At 42.7% G+C, this 22734-nt stretch overlaps 1 protein-coding gene across 5 annotated transcripts; it reads left to right on the forward strand.

Annotated features, from left to right (window-relative positions):
• The first annotated feature begins 1013 nt into the window (after positions 1 to 1013).
• On the forward strand, positions 1014 to 21385 carry dclk1b (doublecortin-like kinase 1b). 5 transcript variants are annotated; one of them, XM_086164070.1, is made up of 17 exons: positions 1014 to 1205; positions 1674 to 2056; positions 2175 to 2521; positions 10256 to 10355; positions 10966 to 11082; positions 13087 to 13181; positions 15040 to 15127; positions 15204 to 15373; positions 15479 to 15598; positions 15669 to 15815; positions 16170 to 16303; positions 16408 to 16485; positions 17367 to 17463; positions 17546 to 17626; positions 17733 to 17846; positions 18848 to 19013; positions 20513 to 21385. In XM_086164070.1, the coding sequence occupies exons 2-17, from the start codon at positions 1696 to 1698 to the stop codon at positions 20719 to 20721; spliced, it is 2424 nt and encodes an 807-aa protein (XP_086020196.1). In that variant the 5' UTR covers positions 1014 to 1205; positions 1674 to 1695; the 3' UTR covers positions 20722 to 21385. The 5 variants fall into 5 exon arrangements, with proteins under 5 accessions (XP_086020196.1, XP_086020197.1, XP_086020200.1 ...); XM_086164071.1 differs by having other exon boundaries at positions 17370 to 17463; XM_086164074.1 differs by lacking the exon at positions 20513 to 21385 and adding an exon at positions 18327 to 18391 and having other exon boundaries at positions 18848 to 19049.
• The last annotated feature ends 1349 nt before the right edge of the window (positions 21386 to 22734 follow it).

Genomic DNA, 22734 nt, shown 5'->3' on the forward strand with positions numbered 1-22734 from the left:
TTCGGATTAGCAGTGGACAATGGATGGATGGATACTTATCATTGTCATCATTATTATTATCATAACTATTATTATTATTGAGGGTGGTTAGGCTACCTGTCAGAACCAAACCATCTTGCTGTGGGGCCAAAGCACTTCCTGAATTTTGCATGTACTCCCGTGTCTGGCAGGTTCCTCCACATTCTCTGTTTTCCTCCCAAAAAACATGTAGGCGGTAACATGAATGCAAATAAAATGGTTGTATGTCTCTGTAAGACATTTCGACCAGAGAAGAGTGAATGGTTGCATGTTTCTTTTTGCATTATGAAAGAGTCACTGGTTGTTTGTCTAACAAGTGGTCATGTGATTGGTCTAGGATGAACCTCTCGCCCAATGACAGCTGAGATAATGAATGAATCAATGAATAAATAAAGAAATGAATGAGTGAATGTCAGGATAGGTTCCCTGAAATGTTCCTTCTCCAAGCCAAAGCATTTAATCTTGTCTAATCCCTGCAGTTCAACTTATAACTAGTGGATAATTTAATAACCGAATCCAGAGTCGGACTGTTTTGAGTATATTCTGTTTTCTCAAGATTGAGAGACAAATAAAACATTATTCTATTATCTCGAAATAACAATAAAAACGGAATTACAAGGTAATTTGTCCCATTTATTTTCGTTATTTTTTTTACTTTAATAAAAACCCAGAGATTCTTCTGGTGCAGTTGATGATTAATAATGAAGAATGAATAAAAAGAGACGAAAAACAATTACAATTTTCAGCTTTCACGATCGAACGACTTTTGTTATTCCGAGATGACAAGAAACTCACCGGATCCTTAGAATAAAATCAAGCTGAAAAATAGAATACACAAAAAAAGCAAAATAACAATTTGCAGTTAAATACTAATCATACTTTTTGGATTATAACAATAAAAGGGTATCCAATGAAGAGATGGGTGTACGCGCTGACGTGCACGAGCATGAGGAGCAGGTCCGGGCGCTGCAATGGCAGAGAGCAGGAGGAAGAGGAGGGGTAGAGAAGGAGGAGGAAGAGGAGGAAGAGGAGGAGGAGGAGGGGAGGGCGCACTACTCTGTGTGCGTGAACGCACGGCAGGCGGACGCGCTCAGCAGACGGGGGGTGACAAAGGGGCGCATGGTTCCTCCAACGAGGTCCGCCTTTTTTTTTTTTCCCGGAGAACCTTGGACCGCATCGTGTCAGAGGTAGGACACACAAAAGAAGCGCATCTTCTCCGAGGTTGCGTCTAATTGCATGTTGCGTCCAAAACCCGGCCGTACCTGGACGTGGCCGCGCCCGCTATAATAATAATAATTAAAAAAAAAAAAAAAAAAAAAAGCACGCTGCGTGTGAATTTGCATTTTTTTTTTTTTGCTTTGGAGGCTGTCGGTGACTGCGAGAAACGGGGTGCGCGGAATGGGTGTGACGTGCGATCCGTGCACCGGCAAGCATCGGTACCTGGAACCTACAAAGCTGATGACAGATTGCACATCTTGTAGGGAAAAAGACAAAAAAAAAAACATGTACAAGTTCAACGTCAATTTTTTAATTTAATTTAATTTATTTTTTTTAATTTAATTTTATTTTATTTTACTTTATTTTATTTTAAATTTGTTCATATTTGTTAATTTAATTGAATGCATTTTTTTTTTTTTTTTTTTTTTTTAATCCAGGGTGTAAAAGCGCTGCACAGTCATGGAGCTGGAGCACTTTGACGAGCGGGACAAGGCTCAGAGATACACCCGGAGGGGCTCGAGGGGAAACGGGCTCCCCAGTCCCACGCACAGCGCCCACTGCAGCCTGTACAGAACCAGGACGCTGCAGGCCCTGAGCTCGGAGAAGAAGGCCAAGAAGGTCCGTTTCTACCGCAACGGAGACCGATACTTCCAGGGGATTGTTTATGCCATATCTCAGGAAAGGTTTCGGTCGATAGACGCCCTCCTGGCAGACCTCACGCGGTCGCTCTCGGACAACGTCAACTTACCCCAGGGGGTTCGGACCATATATTCCATCGATGGGTCAACCAGGATCTCCAGCATGGACCAGCTGGTGGAGGGTGAGCGATGATCTTGAGCCGCGTAGTTTTTGATGTTCTTTCTCCTCCGGTCCTTCAGGGGTGAAAGTGATGACCTTCATTTTCTGTGATAAGCGGGTTTAATTTTCATTATTCGCAGGGGAAAGCTATGTCTGCGCATCCATCGAACCGTACAAGAAGGTAGACTACACGAGGAACATCAATCCCAACTGGTCGTCCGGCGCTAAGACTCCCGTGTCCACCCGCGACCCGTCCTCCCTGGGCAGCGGTAAGGTCGGATCCCCGGAGATGAAGGAGGGCAAAGACTTCATCAAACCCAAACTGGTGACCATCGTCCGCAGCGGGGTCAAGCCTCGCAAGGCCGTGCGGGTCCTGTTGAACAAGAAAACCGCGCACTCCTTCGAGCAGGTCATGACCGACATCACCGACGCCATCAAGCTGGACTCCGGCATCGTCAAAAGGCTGTATACTGTCGACGGCAAGGTGGTAAGTGCAAGGTTGGCGTCGGTGTTAAGTGTGTGAACCCGCTGATGTGTGTGTGATGGCGTTCAGGTGTTTGTGCAGCTCAAAAGCGCTGTTTCGGGCCAGGGGTTGTGCCGTCGTTCGCCCTGGAGTTTCTGTCTCACACACACACACACAAAGTAAATTTGGGATACACAGTAACTCACAGCGGTCTCACGATATAAAAACAAACACAGGATTATTTAGAATAACTGCAAAAAGGCAAAAAGACAGGAATCTTGCGTCTGTTTCCACTTTGCTATTGTGGATGAATTTTACAGGAAAGATGATAATGTTGATTTAATCCCTCCAACACACACATAAATACATGTTTGGCAGCCCCTGGTTTTACACGATTAAACTTCTACATTTGATTTGGCTACAGCGCAGGGATATCGTATTACAACGATGTACTCACTCCGCAGTGAACTCTCTGACTCGCTCTGCACGCCTATGTGAGGGGAGTTTGCGAGGTTTTTATTCATTCATTCATGCATTTATTAATGCATTTATTATCTATGTTGCGCTCATGGTTGTGAAGGGGCTGGAGAGGCCTGGTCCACCCCGGACCGATAGGCAGAAGAGACAAATATACAGACATACAAAGGCTCACACTCTCATTCCCACATCTGGATAATTTAGGGACACACTGCATGTTTTTGGGTTGTGGGAGGAAATAGAAGAACGCAGAGGAGACCCACGGAGAGCGTGCAAATTCTATACAGAAACTCCATACAGAAAATTTTTATACATTTTGTCGCTAGCGCAGATCCGCTGTGTGTTAGCTTACAACAAGCAAGTTGTTTTTTGTTTTTTTTTTTTATAGTCAATTTATAGTATATAGTCAACTTTTTTGGATGTGAGAAAAAATTCCTCGGAATTTGCGGCGTTATAGTTCCTCATCCATCTTATCTTTTGCGAATGGCTTCCAAAGACCCGCTAGGAATGTGCATTTTTAGTAGATGTGTCACGAGATCTAGGTTTCTAGGACTCCGTTTGTAAATGTGACAGGCTGTTGTGGGAATGTGAGACGGAAGTTAGACCCATTCAGGAAATCCTTTCTGTAAATTCCAGTTGCTTCAAATTTGTATTATTTTTATTAACATTTGCTTTGATATCAGTTCCACTGTGTGCTTTTAACATCCTGTTTATATTATAGATCCATTATTAATTGATTTGGCTGAACCTGTCCGCACACGTAACAGCAATTTATGTTTTTATTACAACATGCAACTTTTTTTTTTATTTCCCTCTGATGGTTTCTGTGGTTACTATGGTAACATGGTTTCCCTGATCTGGTTGCTAAGGAACAGCCTCTGCGGCAGAGTGTTGCAGCAGTGATGTCAGGACAGTAGGTGTAAGCGTGCGTGCCGGCTCATGGGCGCAGCGCTCGGTTTGGCAGCAGCAGCGAGACGGAGCGCGTGGCTGATCGTTGCTCAGCCACGGGACCCTTTTCTGTCAAGTTGTTGCAGAATGAGTAACTGCTCTTTTGCTCTTAGCGCTGCCGTGTCATCGAAACTCCAGGCTTTATGCGACGGAGAACCTCCACCAGGTTTACTTGTTTTTGTTCACTTTCCATAAATTGAGATCTGGGGAAATTGAAGACCAAGTGAATAGTTTGGAGAGCCATGTCATGCATGTAGCATGTGTCAAAGTAGCATGAATGAACGGGATCATGGCTTTACCGCAGCACAAAACATCACACTGCCCCCCATGCTGATCTGGTAGTCCACCTTAAGCCGCCATCTTCTCTTACTCCATTACGATGCTCACATATACTGGGTACCTGACGGACAGTGGTTATGGTTATCAGGCCCTTTAGACAGCTACGAATACCCTACGAGTAGCAAGACATGATATGGTGCAGTGATGGGAAACTTGATTCTGTTTTCTGACTCGAGTTTACATGAGTCACTTGACGAGTTTTAATTCATTTGACTCAGTGAGTCAGTCATCTGTTTTTACCGAGCAGTGCGGTTACTCTGTGCTCCCGATTGAGGTATTCGTTTTTCATGTCGGGAGGGCTACTGGGAGCTAATGAGGTGATTCGTTCATTGTGTTACCAAGTGAGTCGTTCATTTTTCGAGTGGAGAGGACTACTGTGAGCTACTGAGGTGATTCGTTCATCGCGTTCCCCAGTGAGTCGTTCATATTTCGAGTGGGGACGACTGCTGTGAGCTACTGAGGTGATTCGTTCATTGCGTTACCAAGTGAGTCGTTCATTTTGCGAATGGGGAGGACTATTTGTGAGCTACTGAGGTGATTCATTTATTGCGTTGCCGAGTGAGTCGTTCATTTTGCGAGTGGGGCGGACTACTGTGAGCTACTGAGTGATTTGTTTATTGAGTTACTGAGTGAGTCTTTCATTTTATGAATGGGGTGGTGGCTTTTTAAAGCATTTTGTGATTCTTTGTTGCCAACTCAACGCAAGGAAGGAAAGGGGGTCATGAGCTAAAATCAAAAATCAGTTTTTGCCCTTCCAACGAGGCTAATACAGTAATTACCTTATATTTATACAAATGCAGTGTGAATAGCAGCGCTACGATAGTGATATTTTATGTAGTTTGTTATTTGCAGTGAGCAAGCTGGCAATTGCAGGGACGAAATAATGAACGAGTTCATAGATGCGAGGAATCATGAATCACCAGTCAGTAAAATGCCTTGAGTAACGGCCGGTTCGTCCACAGCTCACACATCGCTAATGCGCTGTGTCCTAGCAACGCTGTCACGGTCACAATTATTGCTTAATTCATCGAATTGGGCTGCGGGGACAGATGCACACCTCGATCTCACTGTCGCAGCTGCAACTCCACGAAGCCGATAACAGACAAGATGAGTTTAGAGTTTAGTTTTTGGCTGACGCTGCATCAGGACAGGGATTCGGACTCACTGATGGCAGAGCATCAAGGTGATTTTTTTTCAAATAATCAAATGAATCACGTCATTATGAGACGACAGTGACATGTTAATCACAGTCTTGAGTATTTTCACCTTGGAAAATAAAGAACCGTCACAACAAATGAAGTAAAATGAATTCCATTAATAGGTCCACAGGGTGAATTAAAACAACAAACCAGAAATGGTTGATAGTTACGTGATATGAATAAACCGTAGTCGCCTCGATTAATTTGATTGAACTACATAGCTTTCTTATCCATGACAGAAGCTCAAAAATCGAGGATATTATGACAACGGATGTGCTAAGGCTGAGTATGAAACTGCATTTAGAACAGGGACACTTGGAACGTGGTGCAGCCAAACCTTACGGGTTTCTGGGCAAAGCCGCCGCAGCTTGAGGGCGTGGGTGACCTTGACCCCGTTTCTCGTTCTTCCAGACCGCTTCAGCGCTAATAACCGCAAACCAGGAATAACGCCTCGCAGAAGACGACGCAGTTTTAACCCCTCGGCGGTTCTACCCCGCTGACTCATTCTGCGGCGGCACGCGGTTGTAACAGTCGGAACGAGAACCCGAGAGTCTCAGGCTACACTTTAAGACGATCAAATGACACGCTTGAAATGCCGGAGCGAGCGGAGGGGCCGACACCCCGCAGACCCCGGGGGTTCTTCGAGGCGAAACAAAACGCTGCGGCCTGCCGCGATCCTGTCGGTTATGTGTGTGATGGAGCACTTTGCATTTGCATGATTGAATAAGCTACTGTTATGGATGCTGCTCTGCACCGTAATTGAAATCCGCTCGATGCTCCGAGACGAAGCCGATTTCAACAGGCTGCAGGAGAGGACACAAGCTCGGGCTTCGCCGTGGTAACATTATCTGTCGGACGTGACAAACAGCCCGTAAAAACACAGCGGGGGGAGGGCGTGAACACAATCACCTAACTTACGCCGTGCAATCCATGCCTGCGTGATGACCTTGACTGCGCGACCCCGATGGGCCGCAAAGGACTGCGATTGGCCGGCGCAGAGATTACGTCATCTCTCACACAGAGTGTATCTTTGCCCCGTCAAGAAGACGGTTGCTGATGCGGTTAGTTTGCTACAATTTTTTTATTTCATGTGATTTTGACCGGATGAAGTGGCAACTGCCTTGCCATTTTTAAATCCTCTGTGTTGCTGAAAACGGAGGAAGGAGGAGAGAGAGCAGATACCGAGGCGTTGCCTGGATTTCCGCTCACCTACCGCAGCGACTTGGCTGCCAAACGCAGAGGATTTGCTAGCTTAGCGTCCCTCCACATTCAGATGTTTAGTGGACGAACGTTCTCTTCTATCCTCTTCTATCTATAATCCGAGCCTATTTATTCCTCCCTTTTTTTTTAAGTCAGCCAAAATTGAAAGTACCTTGAAATACTTTCCCCTGGAAAAAAATCAGACATTTTTAGAACTACTAAATATAGAACGCCGCGCGGACAAGGACGAGTTCATTCGGAGTGCTGGATGGATGTGGGGTTGCGTAACTGCACGTTTTTATATACAAACTCTACTCCTTCGAGGAAAAGAGGTCCATCTAAACTGAATCAAGCATAATAAGATACAAATAAAATCAGGGTTTCAGTCTGCAGGGACTACAACATATTCACATATCTGAATATGCCAAGCTTTAAAACAAACAGGAACAAGAATCTTTGTTGTATTATTATGAAATAACAATGGATAATTAAGATTTAAATATTCATTAATTCATTCATTATTCATAGCACTTATCCTGCAGTCAGTTCACCCCGAACCGGTTGCCAGTTAATCACAGGAGCACACGTAGAAACGTACAACCATACCCCCTCTCATGCACGTATCATATGTATACTTACACCATTCACCCAATGTTAGAGTCTCCAATGAACCTCCTGCGTGCTTTTGGAAACCATAGAACCCACCCAGACACAGGGAGGACCTGGACAGCCGCTGTCAAAATCAAACCAGGGACCCTCTTCCTATGAGGCGGAAGGGGAAAAACAGTGTTTTCTTATTTACTGTGATTGTTCGGCAGGCATCAAGCAAAGGGTGATCCCCCCCAAAAAAAACCCTGCCTCATTAATACTGAATAAGCGCACATACATGCAGTGTTGCGTGTTCTCACACCGCGTATCGTGTGCGACATGAAGCAGGTCCGTTCCAACATTTCACATGGAGATGGATTGTTGAGTCACCCAGCGCTGCGCTGTCTCTCGCTTCAAAAGGGGTGATTCAGCACCACGGAGAGCTCCACCTGTCCCACCCAGACGGGGACATAATTAAATTAGATTAAATTACATCAAATGAATTCTATTTTATTTCATCTTACTTTTATTTTATTCTATTTTATTTCATTTTATTTTGTTTTATTTTACGTTATTTTATTTTGTTTTACTTTATTTTTTCCGGCACGGTATAAATTGACCCCCCTGTGTGCAACCCATTATTCCCCTTCATCCTGATTTCAGCAGCAGCACCCGTGCTCTGTGAGAAAAATACAGATTAAAAGTCTGACGGTTAGCACATGCACAGGATGTTCCAGCACAAGCACAACGTGTGTGTGTGTGTGTGTGTGTGTGTGTGTGTGTGTGTGTGTGTGAGAGAACGTTGGGGGAGGGTGGGTCTGATGGAGCTGCTGTGTCACTGAGCCAGCGTCCACAAGTAATCAATAAAGAACAGCACATTCCAGCTGCCCTACTTATGCTGTTCCTTGTGTGAATTTTACTTTATTTTGTATTTTCAATTGGTATTTAATGCGAATAAAATATAAATAAGAGACAGACAAAGGTACGTCCAGTTTTGTGTGATATGTTTAGATTTAGTTCTTACATTTGATCACGTAATCAGTGTTGTCCAGCCGTCTCCTGGTGCAAATGGTGGCGTTCTGTGTATCTCCACCAGTCAGGTTATTGCCTCCTTCTCTGGATTCTTTAAAAAAGAGAGAAAAAGGGTGGACAAAGGAAGCAGGCGACAAACATTTCAAGCTAAATTTACACCCACGCTGCGGTCGTCGTTATTCTGCCAGTGTTTTTTTTTGGTCGTTTTTATCGTCTGGCATTTATGCCGTCCTGTCGTTCGTCTATTTCTCGTCTGGGCTTTGGTCTCATCTCCTTGGCAACGGGTGTGCGGACCCCCGCCGCAACCATCCCCCGCCCTTTGGATCCTCTCGCAGGAGAGGGTGGGGGCAGGGGGAGATCTAGGGGGTTGTCTCGAGAGGGAAAGGCCATACGGATGCTCACTGTTTATTTTAGGATTTAAAGCCTGAGCGACCTTTGGCTTTGGCTGCTTGTTACTGATGAATCACATCTATCTATCTATCTATCTATCTATCTATCTATCTATCTATCTATCTATCTATCTATCTATCTATCTATCTATCTATCTATCTATCTATCTATCTATCTATCCATCCATCCATCCATCCATCCATCCATCCATCCATCCATCCATCCATCTATCTATCTATCTATCCATCCACCCATTATTCATCATCTATCAAGCTATCCACTGTTTACATTTGGAAGAAAAACCCAGGAATTAGATGTTAATATAATCTTAAAGCTGTTAATCCTGGATTATCTGAGCACTCCACACCCACGAATCATCCATTTCCTGTGTCACACCTTTTTTTTTTTTTTTAATGAAACGTCCTCATTTACTAATTAACATAAGTACAATCTAGTTATAACCAGCTGGGGGTAAAAGATTAAATGTACAAAAAGGCAATTTTCAGTCCAGATCTACACTTGCATATTTAATTCCTTTCCTTAGAAGTTAAGGAGTGTAAAAGAATGAGAGGTATTTATCCTGACTCATCCTCGCAAAGAGGAAATGAACACTAGCAGTAGTTAAGGAAGTCAATAACCTTTTTGAGGAGAAGGTCAGAACTCCATCAGTATCTTATTTATTTATGACCACAAGCCACTGCGACGGGCTTTTGTATTAATGAGAGCCTGCAAATGCATCGACTCCATTCAGCCGCTCGTTTTCTTCTGAAGACGAAGACAATTACATCGCATTTCAACTTACTGTTGAAAAACCGATGCAGCGAAAGCCAGCAACGGGTAACACGTCACGAGGCACATCCTGCGCACCCTGAGTAATTTATTATTCTTTTAATTAATATGATTAAATTTGAGCAATCACCCCAGCTGGGATAGAAACAATTTCATTGCCACCATGAGATATTGCCTCAGAATAAAACCAGGCAGGTGTTATAAAAATTAAACAGCTGGTGTATGGAAAGTTTGCTGTTTTGATCCCTGTTCTGATCTGGTTAGCTACCTGGTTAGCCACCTGATTAGCTACCTGGTAAACTACCTGGTTAGCTACCTGGCCAGCCACCTTGTTAGCTACCTTGTTAGCCACCTGATTAGCTACCCGGTAATCTACCCGGTAAACTACCTGGTTAGCTACCTTGTTAGCCACCTGATTAGTTACCTGGTAAGCTACCTGGTTAACTACCTTGTTAACCACCTGATTAGCTTCCTGGTTAGCTACCTGGTAAGCTACCTGGTAAGATACCTTGTTAGCCACCTCATTAGCTACCTGGTTAGCTACCTTGTTAGCCACCTGATTAGCTACCTAGTTAGCTACCTTGTAAACTACCTGGTTAGCCACCTGATTAGCTACCTGGTCAGCTACCTGGTAAGCTACCTGGTTAGCTACCTTGTTAGCCATCGTGTGTGTGAAAGGGTGTAATCCAGTGTAAAGTGCTTTGAAACCACAAGGTGATGGAAAAGCTATATAATATATTTAAACTGAATCTACAAACACAATGTTTGTTTGTCCATTTTGTTTGGCATTTTCCAGGTCACCTGCCTTCAGGACTTCTTTGGAGAGGACGACATCTTCTTCGCCTGCGGCCCCGAGAAGTTCCGCTACCAAGACGATTTCAGTTTGGATGAAAATGGTTCAGTATAATTTTCGTAATCATAAAATAGTCCCGGGTCATCAAAGTGGGGCAGATTAAATGTTCTCGTGAACGGGATTTGTTCATTTATTGCGATCTCCTTGTGAATTTACCTGTATATTCCTCCTCCAGGATAGACTGGAAGGCGGCGCAGAACATTTGAAAATATATTTTATAAATATGATTAACGTATTTGCGGCGTCCCACGACCCGCTCTTCAGCCGATACAGTTTTCTGCAGCGACCGTCTCTCCTGGGCGCTGACCCACTTCAACAATCGGGCCAATTTTAGCTGGAAAAATGAAAGACTTATAAATTGGTTAAAAGACATGATTGGACCGAAACCTAGATTTGCATGAATTTTTAACACGTGCCTCAATGTTATCATTACTCCCACCCGTTTGACCTACTTTTAGAGTTTTGATATGGGAAGGAGTGTGTGTGCGTGTAATAAACGTGCATGGCAGAGATGCAGCTGTTTACGGCTCTGCGGTCTGGAAATATCGACCCATCGATATCATTTTATTGAAGGATTCTGTCATTGCGACCACGCAGCAACCCAGGGAAGGGCTGCTCGGCGCATTTTTATTTTTCTATTTCTGAATGTGCAGAATGCAGGGTGGCGAAGTCGGCATCCTACGGCCGGCTGCCCTCCGTGCACGGCCGCTGTTCGCCAAGGAGCACCGGGATGTCTCGCAGGAGCAAGTCTCCGTCGCCTGCTGGCTCAGGTGCTTGTTTTATTGCACGCTATTTTTAACAGCATTTATAAAAAGGGGCCGTGGGACGGTGGGATGAAACTGAATATGTGGCAAACACACCTGTGCTTTTATTTTGATGTTTCATTGCAAAATCTTAATTTATAGCTGGATGATAAAATGTGGATAGTGACATTTATTAAGGGAGTACACTTTTGGACTCAGCTGTTTGAAAATGAATAACAGTGCAGGCCTCTGTTTTTTTCTGTTTTTGAAGACAGGCTTCTTCAATATCAGCCTGCTTCAGGCGCGGTTCTGTTTATTATCTGTTATTTTGCTCAACATGACCACTCCATTACAGGGAGAATGGAATCAAATTGGTCACCGATGAGCAGATGGGGTTGTGGGTGTTGAAGGTCAAAGCACAAGATCCCCGTGATCTCACGCAAAATGACTTGCAACCTCATCTCAGGAAAATTACCTTTGGGGTTTACACAACCAATCACCTGCCTCCATCTAACCCTCTGCAACCCTCCTTCCATAAATCTCCTCTCTAGGCCTCGTGCCCAGCAGCTTCAACCTTAGCATCCTTCACCACTCCTCCTCTGTACGTGTCCAAATCATCTCAGTCCGAGTTTGTCTCCGAAACATCTAACATGTGCTGTCCCTCTGATGGTTCTAACCGTATCCACCCTCCTCACTCCCAAAATGAACCCCGGCATCTTCATGCGCACCCCACCACTGTTTCACAGAAGGCATACATGTCCTGCACCACTCCCAACTTCCACATACAGTACCACAGTTCCTCTCTCTCCAACATTCAACATCTCTCAGAGCAAATACTGTGCCTGTAGTACTCTTCGATGGAATCCTTACTTCTGCTAACAAACACTCACTTCTGCCCTTTGGTTGCTTCCACTGCTCATACCCATAACTTGTACAGCTTTATTCCTCTGTCATTTCCGCTTTTGTGTCATCCTTGTTCGTAAAATTGGGCTCTGGCACACTTCTCTTAGGATCCTTTCTCTCTCTAATATCCTGTCAATAATCTAGTCTAAAAATCTAAAGCTGCCTCTCCAAGACTTCCATCCTTAGGACCAACTGCCTTTCCACTCTTCATCCTTTTCAGTGCCCTTTTCCACTCTACATTCTGTCTTATTTTCTGAATTCATCATTTCTTCTGTAGTGTTGTAATAATTCTAATATGTAGTACCTCTAAATATGTTGTTTCAAGGAGAACAGATGACTAAAGGTAGGGGTATAAAAAGGTTTTTTTTTTGTTCTTTTCTTTGACCAAAACTCTTGACTATACTCATTATTCTAACATGATGCGTTAGTTCATAAAATTTTTGTTCCAAAAGCTTTTAGGAAAACTTAAATGCAGGACTGATTGATCGTGTGAAACTAATTTTTGTGCCTAATCCATTAAATTCCTTTAAATTCTAATTCTGTTCGTATGAAGCTAATTTAATTTAATTTAATTTAATTTAATTTAATTTAATTTAATTTTATTTTATTTTATTTTATTTTATTTTATTTTATTGAGAAGGGTATTTGCAAACTCATGTATGTCACCAAATAGCGAAAGTAAACAAACCACCAGATCCTAGCCACCGGCTAATTTCCATCTGCTGACCCTGATGGGTAGAAAAGATGGTCTGGGAGAGAAAAGAGCTTAAAAACAAAAATATTTATCAGGATTACACAAGATATAAGTATATAAATAAATGGATTAAAAAACCCTTTCAGAATAATATTTGTATTTATATGTGTAGCATGTAGCATATATCATGTAGCATGTGACATATTGCATTACTGGTATCCAAACAGTAAAAGGCTCTATGGAACTAAAACAAAATGCAAGCTTGTCGTTTATTTTTATGTGGACCTAAGGGATGGAAAAACCAATAGGTTTTCACGCACACCGTGACGAAATAACATCTATGGTATACATGTGTATCATGAAGAAAGTTCATATTGACCAATCTCACCGCATAAAAGTGATACCGTTGCTTGTCATTCCTCTCGTCCCTGCAGCCAACGGCACGGCAGGCAGTCAGCTGTCCACCCCTCGCTCTGGAAAATCCCCCTGTCCGTCTCCCACCAGCCCTGCCAGCCTCAGAAGGCGTCAGGTAATGACACGTACATGCAAGCTGTTAGAACATTATTAAAACAATATGTTAAAATTGTTATGATATACAGTGGTCCCTCGCTATAATGCGGTTTACTTTTCACGGTTTCGCTACTTCACGGATTTGCATTGTGCATTGTGTTCTGTATTTTGATTGGCTAAAAAGTCACTCCGCTACTTCTCTACCTGTGCGTCAATAACGTTGCAGTTTAATATGTACACGTACGTAAAACAGCTTGCAAAAATTACATTACGTACGTGCAAATTCTCTTGCGATTTCGAGTTTCTCTAAAACCCAAAATGTTGACGAAACGCTCTCGACCGACAAAACCACCTGCGGCAGGGCCCTAAAGGCAGCGGAAGTTAACAGTTAACAGTTAAGACAATTTATATTTCATTGTATTTCTTATTCTTCCTCCTTCCTGCTATTATCTATTACTGTTGTGTTTTTACTTGAAACTCTGGCACAACAATTTCCTTCGGGATAAATAAAGTTGTTCTCATCTCATTCTCATCTCTCTAAAGATGCTATCTATCGCAGATAAAGTTAAACTTCTGGACATGCTAAGGGAAGCTAAAAGCTAAAAGCTGTAAGTCGGCATTACGGAATTAATGAATCTTCCGTTCGTTCCATAAAGAAGGAAGAAAAAACATAAGGACGACAGCAGCAATGTATAATAGAGTATTTAATTGTATAATAATTGTAAAAAAAAATAAAGGTTTCTACTTCACGGATTTTGCCTTATCACAGGTTCTTTTTGGAACTTAAACCCCCGCGAAAAACAAGGGTATACTGTGCATTGAAACGAATTGTCCAGTCAAGTCAGATTGTACTTATAGAGCGCCAACATCTTTGTCTCATGACACTTGACAAAAGAAAATCTGCCTTGTACTGATGTACTTATTGTAATAGCCGAAATTATACAATAATTGCTTTAATATTCATAAAAGAAATGGCATGGAGATCCCAACCCAAGCATGAAACAACCTCAAGGAACTTATGATTTTTCCCTGTAAGTCGGATGAATGAATGTAGCCAAGTCCAGATCTCTTTAGGTGTCTTTTAGATGTAACCCCTTGTAAAAATTATAAAAAAAAATTTTTATAAAAAATGTACAAATTAACCCCTTCTGGGATCTTGACAGGAAAAAAAAAAATCAGAAAATAAATAGTAACATTATTAACTAATAATATATTTGTCTGATTTCTTGACAGGTGAGACAAACAGCCTTTTGTTTGAATTGAATAAAAAAAATAATAGTTTTTTTCTTTTCGCCATTATTCCGTGTTATTTGACAGGGGTGGATTTTTTATTTTTTTTTATTTTGAGGGAGGGGTTTCAGGCAAAGACTGCAGAAGGGTGGAATAGAAGATTACGTTCTATGCATGTATCAATCACGATTACATGGCCAGAATGAAAAAAAAAAAAAATCATAATGCATCTCTGGTGTTGTTCAGGGGCCGGGCAAAATGTGGAGGCGGGCTGTATCCGGCCCCCGGGCCGTATTTTGGGGACCACTGATTTAAAGGATCCGTGTGGTGCATTTTCGCCGTTATTCTATTTAGTTTGTGGAAGACTGCAATGTTTTTCATGGTCGCCGCAGTCTGGGATTAAAATCCAATTATCAGTCACACCATCATTAATTAACCACGAGGCCATTCCGTGGCTGCGGCGGATCCGATTTTCTCTCAATCCACACACCAGTCACCATGTCGGCGGAAAGACCGCCGTTATCTCATCACGCCATCTATTTCTGGATTTGAATGAACAGCCTGGTTCCGGTAATCGCATTTTCGTATCTTCCGAGGTGTACGTGAGAGATGCTTATCGGGTTTTGCTTCTCCCTTCTTCTCTCCAGGGATCTCAACACAGCGGCTCGTCGCTGTCTTTGGCGTCGACTAAGGTTTGCAGCTCCATGGACGAAGGAGACGGGCCGGGTAGCGAAGGTGAGGCTACGCGTGAGAAAGTCCATATTGTTCCCCCGCGCCTGCGGTTTTGATACAAATCCGTTTCGATTTGTAGCCGAACCGTTGGAAGAGCACTCCCAGGTTCCCGCCTCCATAGCGGAGAGATACAAAGTTGGAAGGACTTTAGGGAACGGGAACTTTGCCGTCGTTCGAGAGTGCATCGAGCGCTCCACCGGGAGGGAGTACGCTCTCAAGATCATCGGCAAAGATAAATGCAGGGGAAAGGTGAGCTTCCGTGACAATAAACCCCCTCTTCATTTTCTCATTCTGTGTTGCAACAACCCAGACTTTCATTTGACAGTGTCGCTATTGTTTTTGGTGACTTTGCAGGAACACATGATCCAAAGCGAGGTGTCCATTTTACGGCGCGTGAAACATCCCAACATTGTGCTTCTGATCGAGGAAATGGACACGAACAACGACCTCTATCTGGTCATGGAGTTAGTAAAGGTATGAGTTGTTATTTTTTTTCACCCCGGTTGTAGTTTGCTTCTTTATTTTCCGATTTAATCCTTTGCAGGGAGGTGATCTCTTCGACGCCATCACATCTTCCAGTAAATACACGGAACGCGATGCGAGCTGCATGCTCTTCAACCTGGCGAGCGCCATCAAGTACCTGCACGGTCTCAACATTGTCCACAGGGACATAAAACCGGAGAACCTGCTGGTGAGCGTGATTCGCCCACGTCGATTTTTGAGTGCGAGACTTTTAGCTCAGGCGAAGTTAAGAAAAGGTGACCGTCGAGTCAGACTTTATAAATATGGTGCCAACATTCTCCCGTGAGCAAGGAAAAAAAATGCCTTTTTCTGGGGTGAAACTTCGGAAAGACCCCAGGTCAATGTGGGCAATAGCACGGTCGCAATAGCTCACATGCTACGATCTTTAATAATCACAAAAGAAATACAAATGTGGACGCCAGGAAGAAAGCGGCAAATAAGGAGATGATCTGCAAGGGTTATCAGTTATTAACCATTTAACTATTTTAATTCTAGTTAGTAAATAGGTTTCATTTTCACGCAGGTGTACGAGCACCCGGACGGCAGCAAGTCCTTGAAGCTCGGGGACTTTGGCTTGGCCACCGTCGTCAACGGCAACCTCTACACAGTGTGCGGCACCCCGACCTATGTGGCGCCGGAAATAATCACCGAAAAAGGGTGAGTCGGGTGGCTCGAAAATAAATTCAAACTTGTAGAAGGCAAACCGTCGTACACTTCCGTCGTCATGAGTCGATTTATTCTATTTTCCTACTCGACCACAGGTACGGCCTAAAGGTGGACATTTGGGCTGCAGGCGTCATCACTTACATATTGCTATGCGGTTTCCCACCGTTCCGCAGGTACGTGCTCTATTTTTATTTGTATTTCTATTTCTGTCAGTGTTTTGACAGAAAGCTCAAATTTCCTTTTTAAAACATTAAGACACATGTTATTCTGTGTCACACATTTTTGCTTGAGTAGCTGCATATTCACTTATTTACTTTATAAACAACAATGGTTGTATCGGGTCCAGATAATTATTTCACATAATTTAATCTTTAATTGCTCGCCTTTTTTAAGATCTGATGGGTAATTTGGATATCAATGCACTGTTCGGACATGAAAAAAAATATACTGAAAATAAAAACAGCTCTGTGAAATGAATATTGGCCATAAAATAAAATCTAGGGTTTTATCAGGTCCAGATAATTATTTCACATAATTTGATCTTATAATCGCTCGCCTTTTTTAAGATCTGATGGGTAATCTGAATATCAATGCACTGTTTTGACTTAAAAAAAAAATACACTGAAAATAAAAACAGCTCTGTGAAATGAATATTGGCCATAAAATAAAAATTAGATTATCATTTTAAAATGAAAAAATAAATCAAGCAAATTCATTTCAGAGATGTGCTCTATACCCCTTAGCAATATTCTGATAACAAAACATCCTTTCGTTTATTTATATTATTCTCTTGAGGTTAATTTTCCTTTTTTTTTTTATTGAAATCGAGAGGTATACTTATAACAATAACAAAAATATTAAACCCGACATTTTCATGGATAAGGAAGCCTAACAAGGTAACCAAGAGATGAGAAAAAAATTGGAATTTCACTTTTTATTTTTAGTGTATTTTAAAGCTGATTTAAGACACTGGTCGAAACCGACCCGTTAACACCAATGATGGTGACCGAAAACTAACACAGAAGGAAGGTTAATTATTTTTTATTTCTCACAGCAGTGGCGAAGATCAAGAAGCCCTCTTTGAGCAAATCTTAAGGGGGGAGTTTGAGTTTCCTGCACCGTACTGGGACAATGTGTCCGACTCAGCCAAGGTTTGTGCGCCGTCCACGTGTCGTCATGCAACCAGATAAAATACTATATTTTGCGTTCATCGCTGACTTGTGTTGTCTGCAGGCTCTGATCACCGGGATGCTGCAGGTAGAAGTGGATCAGCGATACGCAGCTGTGCAGGTGCTCGACCACCCGTGGGTAAACGTAAGTGCGGCGCCGGTTAATGTTAGCATGTTTAACGCTAATGCTAATAAAGCCGATCCGAATTTCCCAGACAAACGGGAAACTCTGGCTTGTCTGCGCTCTCCAGGACGACGGCGTTTCAGAGAAGCAGCCCCAGCTGCCCGTGGCCGGGAAGATCAAGAAGCACTTCAACACCGCGCCCAAACCCAGCAGCATTTCGGCGGGGGTGTCGGTCATTACCGTAAGTGAGACGTCGGCAGCGTTCCCCCGCACGCTGACATTGCATGAAAATCTGCACGTGCGATGACACGAATGCTTTTTTTTTTCCGCCCACAGTGCTCTTGATGCGCACTTTCCCCGGCCTGAGCTTTAAAATAATCAAGCCGCGAATGCCATTTATTTGTTTAAACACCGCAATATCGCACGGCGTTAATCATTTCATCTGTTCTTTTTTTTTTCATCGCGATTCCATCGATTCATCCGCTTTCTCGCTGCCAGGTCCTTTTCTGTGCGCGCCCCGCACTCCCATCTTTCAAACAGACTGTCAGCACCGTTGTCTGGAGATCATAAAAATAGCAACCTGCCGACAGCGACAAGGTCTCTTCAGAGCCGAGCTGGTGACAGTTGTATTGTTTTCATGCCGATAGGATCAGTGGTACGTTTTAAAGTCGAAGCTGATCCACTGAGTTGCACTTCGTCTCTCTCTGCTCAACCTAACCAGGACTTTTCCACCCAGAGGTCAGGGTCTCTGGACCACAACCAGAATCCAGGAATGTACTGGATCAGGTACGACGCGGCGTAGCGCCGACGCTTTCCATAGCGGTTTGCTGGCAGTCTCCATTTTTTCCCCTCCTCATGCCTCACCCATCGGATGCGTCACTTTTTTTCAACCATCAGCGCCGCAGCCATTTCCTTTTCGCAGCTGCCGCCGGGCAGACAGGCACGGTTTAAACGGACGAGAGCCCGGATAATTCTCAGTGCCTGTCACTGATCACGATATTGATTGATATTATATGGTTTCCAAGTGCTCTTGTATCTCTGGATGCTTCCCTGCAGGCGTGTGTTGTCGCTCGCCGCGGTTGCTTTTCTCAGCTTTGTTTGGCTCCCCGCCGCGCCCACGAATTTATTTGTGCAACTTTCCAGTCACAATTGCATGCATTTACTGCGTAAACGCTACTCCGGTCGTTTTGGTCTATTTGGAGAGCGTAATGTTGTTTCACTCGCCCTCCCCCTCCCCCCCAGACCACACCACTTGATAAGGAGAAGCAAGTTTTCAGACGAAGACGCCACCATGATGTGAGGCCCGCGCCGGGACTCCAGCACAATATGGCCACCGCCGTCTCCCGGGGCGTCGACCCCGGCGCCTCCCCCGCCGAGCTCACCCCCGAGTCAGAGGACTGTTCGCCAGGTTCGGCCGACACCGTGCGCTCCCCCGTCTCGCCGTTCTAGCTGCCTCGAAGGGCGCAACACCCACCCCCCCACCTCCCCCTGGGGAAATAAAAAGTAAATAAAGATAAAAAAAAAAAGAGAGGGTGAAGTACAACGAATCGGCCCGGTCGGCTGGTTTGGACGTTGGCGGACTGAATATTTACCGGTTTTGAAATTGTGACGCTTGTTTTAGTTACAGAGAAGTTCAATCAGGGTAAGAGACATGTCAACGTCTCTGGATCTCAGTATTCACCTTTTAGAGCATGCAATACTCTTAAAATCCCTTTGTTTTAGAGTAAAAAAAAAAAAAAAAGCCTCTGAACTGATTAAGCCTTATTTTTACACAGCAAGCACTGGTTCCTTGTAGTACTCTGGTGCCCCCTGCTGGTCATATTATGTACTGCAGGAAAGCTAACCTCTCAAAATGCATGGAGCTTTTTTTTTTTTTTTCGTTTGATTGTGAAAGGGTGTAAAATCCATAAAATATTGGAGACTGTAGTTTTCGGGGATGAAATAACATGATTGTGTGTATACGATGTGTTCCGTGTATCTCGGCTATCATAGCGATTCAAAACGTGTGTTTGATTTGAATGCGGCAAAAATCCTGCCGTCGTAAACTAGTGCATCGATCTTAACCCGCTGGAAGGACGCAAGAGGCTGTAAGGTTACGCTGCTATATTGTTTCCCCTGGTGTTATCTGTGCTCTGCAGAACTCGTGTAGTCCTGCTACCCGGTAACAAGCCACGGAAAAAAGTAACCAAGGCCACGGGATGGGTTGAAATATTTGTTTTGTCGCGTCTCCGTGCGAGTGTGGCCATAATTCGGCGGCGCCGCAGATGAATGTCGGCGCCACGTAGATCGTTTGAAACGCAAGTCGAAAGCCTTCGCTAGCCTGTTTTTTTTTTTTAAGTGCAATTAGTTGTACAGCCCGGTGAGCGCAGCATCGGAGTCCTCCCTTTGGTGGTGGTTAAAAGAGCAAGTTAATACAATTATCGATACTGTCATTGCGTGTGATATCTGATGAGTCAGCAGCGGACGGACGACGACCCCAAATCCCGACATTTCCAAACGGGTCCGGACGGCACACTTGAAACCAATTTACCGACACCCAACATCGCCCCGTGAGAAAGCGCTTGGCGGCAGCGGTGAGGAAACGCCGCCTTTTACCTGTGTAGAAAACGTCGGTTGGATCCGAGCTCCACGCGGGCGGCCTTTCTCCTCGACCAGCTGGAGTGGAAAGCGAGAACGTGATCATGAGAGTTTGGAGTCAGACAAAAATCATCTATTTCTACCATTACAAGTAGCGCTAGCAATTACATGGTCGTAGTTGACATGATACAATAATAGCTTTATATTCAAGCCAGAATTAGTCCATCTAATGTCACTGCACTCATCTAATGTAGAAATATTTTGAAAAAGGAAGCGTAACATCACACAGCCATTTTAATTATGTTTTTTTTTTTTTTTTTTTTGTGAAAGGGCTCTTGAGTTATGGGCTGGAAGGGAGTGAACCAAAAAGCACAAGGAAAGCACAACGCGATACTGACCTTCCTGGATTGTATTTGCCTCCTCCAAGACTGTATGTTAATAATACGGAGACTTGTCAAAAAGAAATGGCACTCGAAGACAAGTCGGAATGTCAACAAAATGTACGGGGAATGTCAATTCTGTATTGTATGAATCCGTAATGCATTCATGTAAAGATGTTTTAAAACATGACCAATGAAACAGCGGAAAAAAAAACAAACACAAATGCACTTCTTCCTGAGGAAAAGGAAAATCTATGGAAGCCACGGTTACGAATCGGTCAAACCAGCTGAATGATTTTATCTGCAGATGGATTTCAATATGGCCTTTTTCTGTTTTTCTTTCACATTTATGAATAGCATTTTTTTTTTTTTTTGAGGGATGCTTTAAAATGGGACGTTTTAATACATGCATGGGAAATGTGAAGCCTGCTTTTCATGCTATTTAACCACACACACTTGTATGAATAAAAACAACAAAACAAATACACACCCCAGGAAGTGGTAGATTCGATCAGTTTTATTAGAAATACAACAGCAACAGCAAAACAAAAAAAAAAAAAGTTTATATCATGTCAGAACCTTCTTTACATATGCAGCGAAGAAATAATTTCAACAAAAACTCTGAAAAAAAAGCAACAACATTGCATTTAAAGTATTGACATGGATTTATTTTTAAATAAATCGATTTGTTTCATCACATTTTGTTTTTTGAAAAAATAAAACAACATAAAATAAAATAAAAACTGAAATGCACCACCAACTCTTATTTAAAAAAAAAAAAGCAATTGCCCCTCTGGGATAAATAAAGTTAATTCTGATTCTGAGTCTGATTCTAAATGAATCGATTTTTTCCAGATTTTGGTTTTTGAAAAATAAGATAAAATAAAATAAAAAACTGAAACGCACCACCAACTGTTGGCATGCAAATGACGAGCGGTGTTTTGCAACCCTGCTACAAAACCAACATGTAAAATTTGTTTGCATATTTTGTTCCTTTGCGGTACTTCTGAGATGAAACACCGGCACCACTGTTATACTTTATTAGAAAAGAATCGGTTTTATAAAACAATTCTCCTTTGATTTTTAATTTTTTTGTCCAAATGTTCTTTTCAATGGATCAAGCCACATTATTAGTCACACTGTGATATCGCAGAGCACCGTGTCTATTTCTGATTGAGTTTTTTGTACTTTATCCATGGATTACAAAAAGGACAGGCGTGCAATTGAAGGTAAGTTGAAGAACCAAGATGCACAAATAAAACTGCAGTGTTTCCAGTTCCCGCCAAACCAAATGACGGTTCATCTCATTGAACCATCACATGTTCAGACACTTGGCACTTAAAAATCATTCAGCGAAATACTCTTAGATACTTTTCATTGTTTTAAAGGTAAAAGCATATCCATTTTTCATAAATGATGACTACTATATCTGCTAACTAACAGAAAACAGCCCCCCCCTCCCAATTTTAAATGAAATATTATCATTTATTATCCTATTTGCTGATGAGAAAAATAAAAACAAATGCATCACAAGGGACAGACGTCACGTTAAACTTGACTTATCTTCTATACTGACATTCAAACACAAAGTAATATATATATATTTTTTTTAAAACACACAGGACCACATCTGAACACTGAGCAAAGAAAGGCCATACGGATTTATGGAGCATCAATAACCGACGTGACAGACTTTTGGCACATTTATAAATAGGGTCGGGTACTTCAACAACTGCTCGTACCTGCACCTCAGCACCAATACTGTGTTGTTTGTCATAAAAAAAAAAAAAATGTTTATATATATTCTTCAGGGTTTCTGCTCCTGAGGAGCGAAGAAAAAAGGGCCATAAACACCATGGCTTCAACACTGGAGTCTCTGTGTGTGTTTGTGTGTGTGTATGTGTGTGTTATGCTGTTAAAGCAACCACGCTGCAAATACAAAAAAACAAAACAAAAAAAAAACACTTCTTAACACACCTGCAACTGTATAACCTGAGGTTGAGAAAATATGCAAATGACTAAACTGATTCAAATTATAATTATTTATGAACAATATTTTTTTATTGGGGGATTAGAGATACTTATCTTAATATCTTAAATAAAATGGAGCCTGGGGGGGATGATCAGTTAATTCAGGGTGTTTAACTCGGTAACCACTAGATGACAGTATTG

The sequence above is a fragment of the Fistularia commersonii genome, chromosome 18, assembly GCF_037954325.1.
Source record: "Fistularia commersonii isolate RoL2024-O1a breed Wild chromosome 18, RoL_Fcom_v1.0, whole genome shotgun sequence".
Taxonomy (NCBI): domain Eukaryota; kingdom Metazoa; phylum Chordata; class Actinopteri; order Syngnathiformes; family Fistulariidae; genus Fistularia; species Fistularia commersonii.

What these genes read in the sequence shown, in the direction of transcription:
- dclk1b (XM_086164070.1), top strand. Translation starts at nt 1,696, where the DNA reads ATGGAGCTGGAGCACTTTGACGAGCGGGACAAGGCTCAGAGATACACC. An exon ending in AAGATAAATGCAGGGGAAAG is followed by an intron (nt 15,374 to 15,478) that starts GTGAGCTTCCGT and finishes GTGACTTTGCAG; the next exon opens with GAACACATGATCCAAAGCGA. An exon ending in CGGGGGTGTCGGTCATTACC is followed by an intron (nt 17,847 to 18,847) that starts GTAAGTGAGACG and finishes CCTCCCCCCCAG; the next exon opens with ACCACACCACTTGATAAGGA.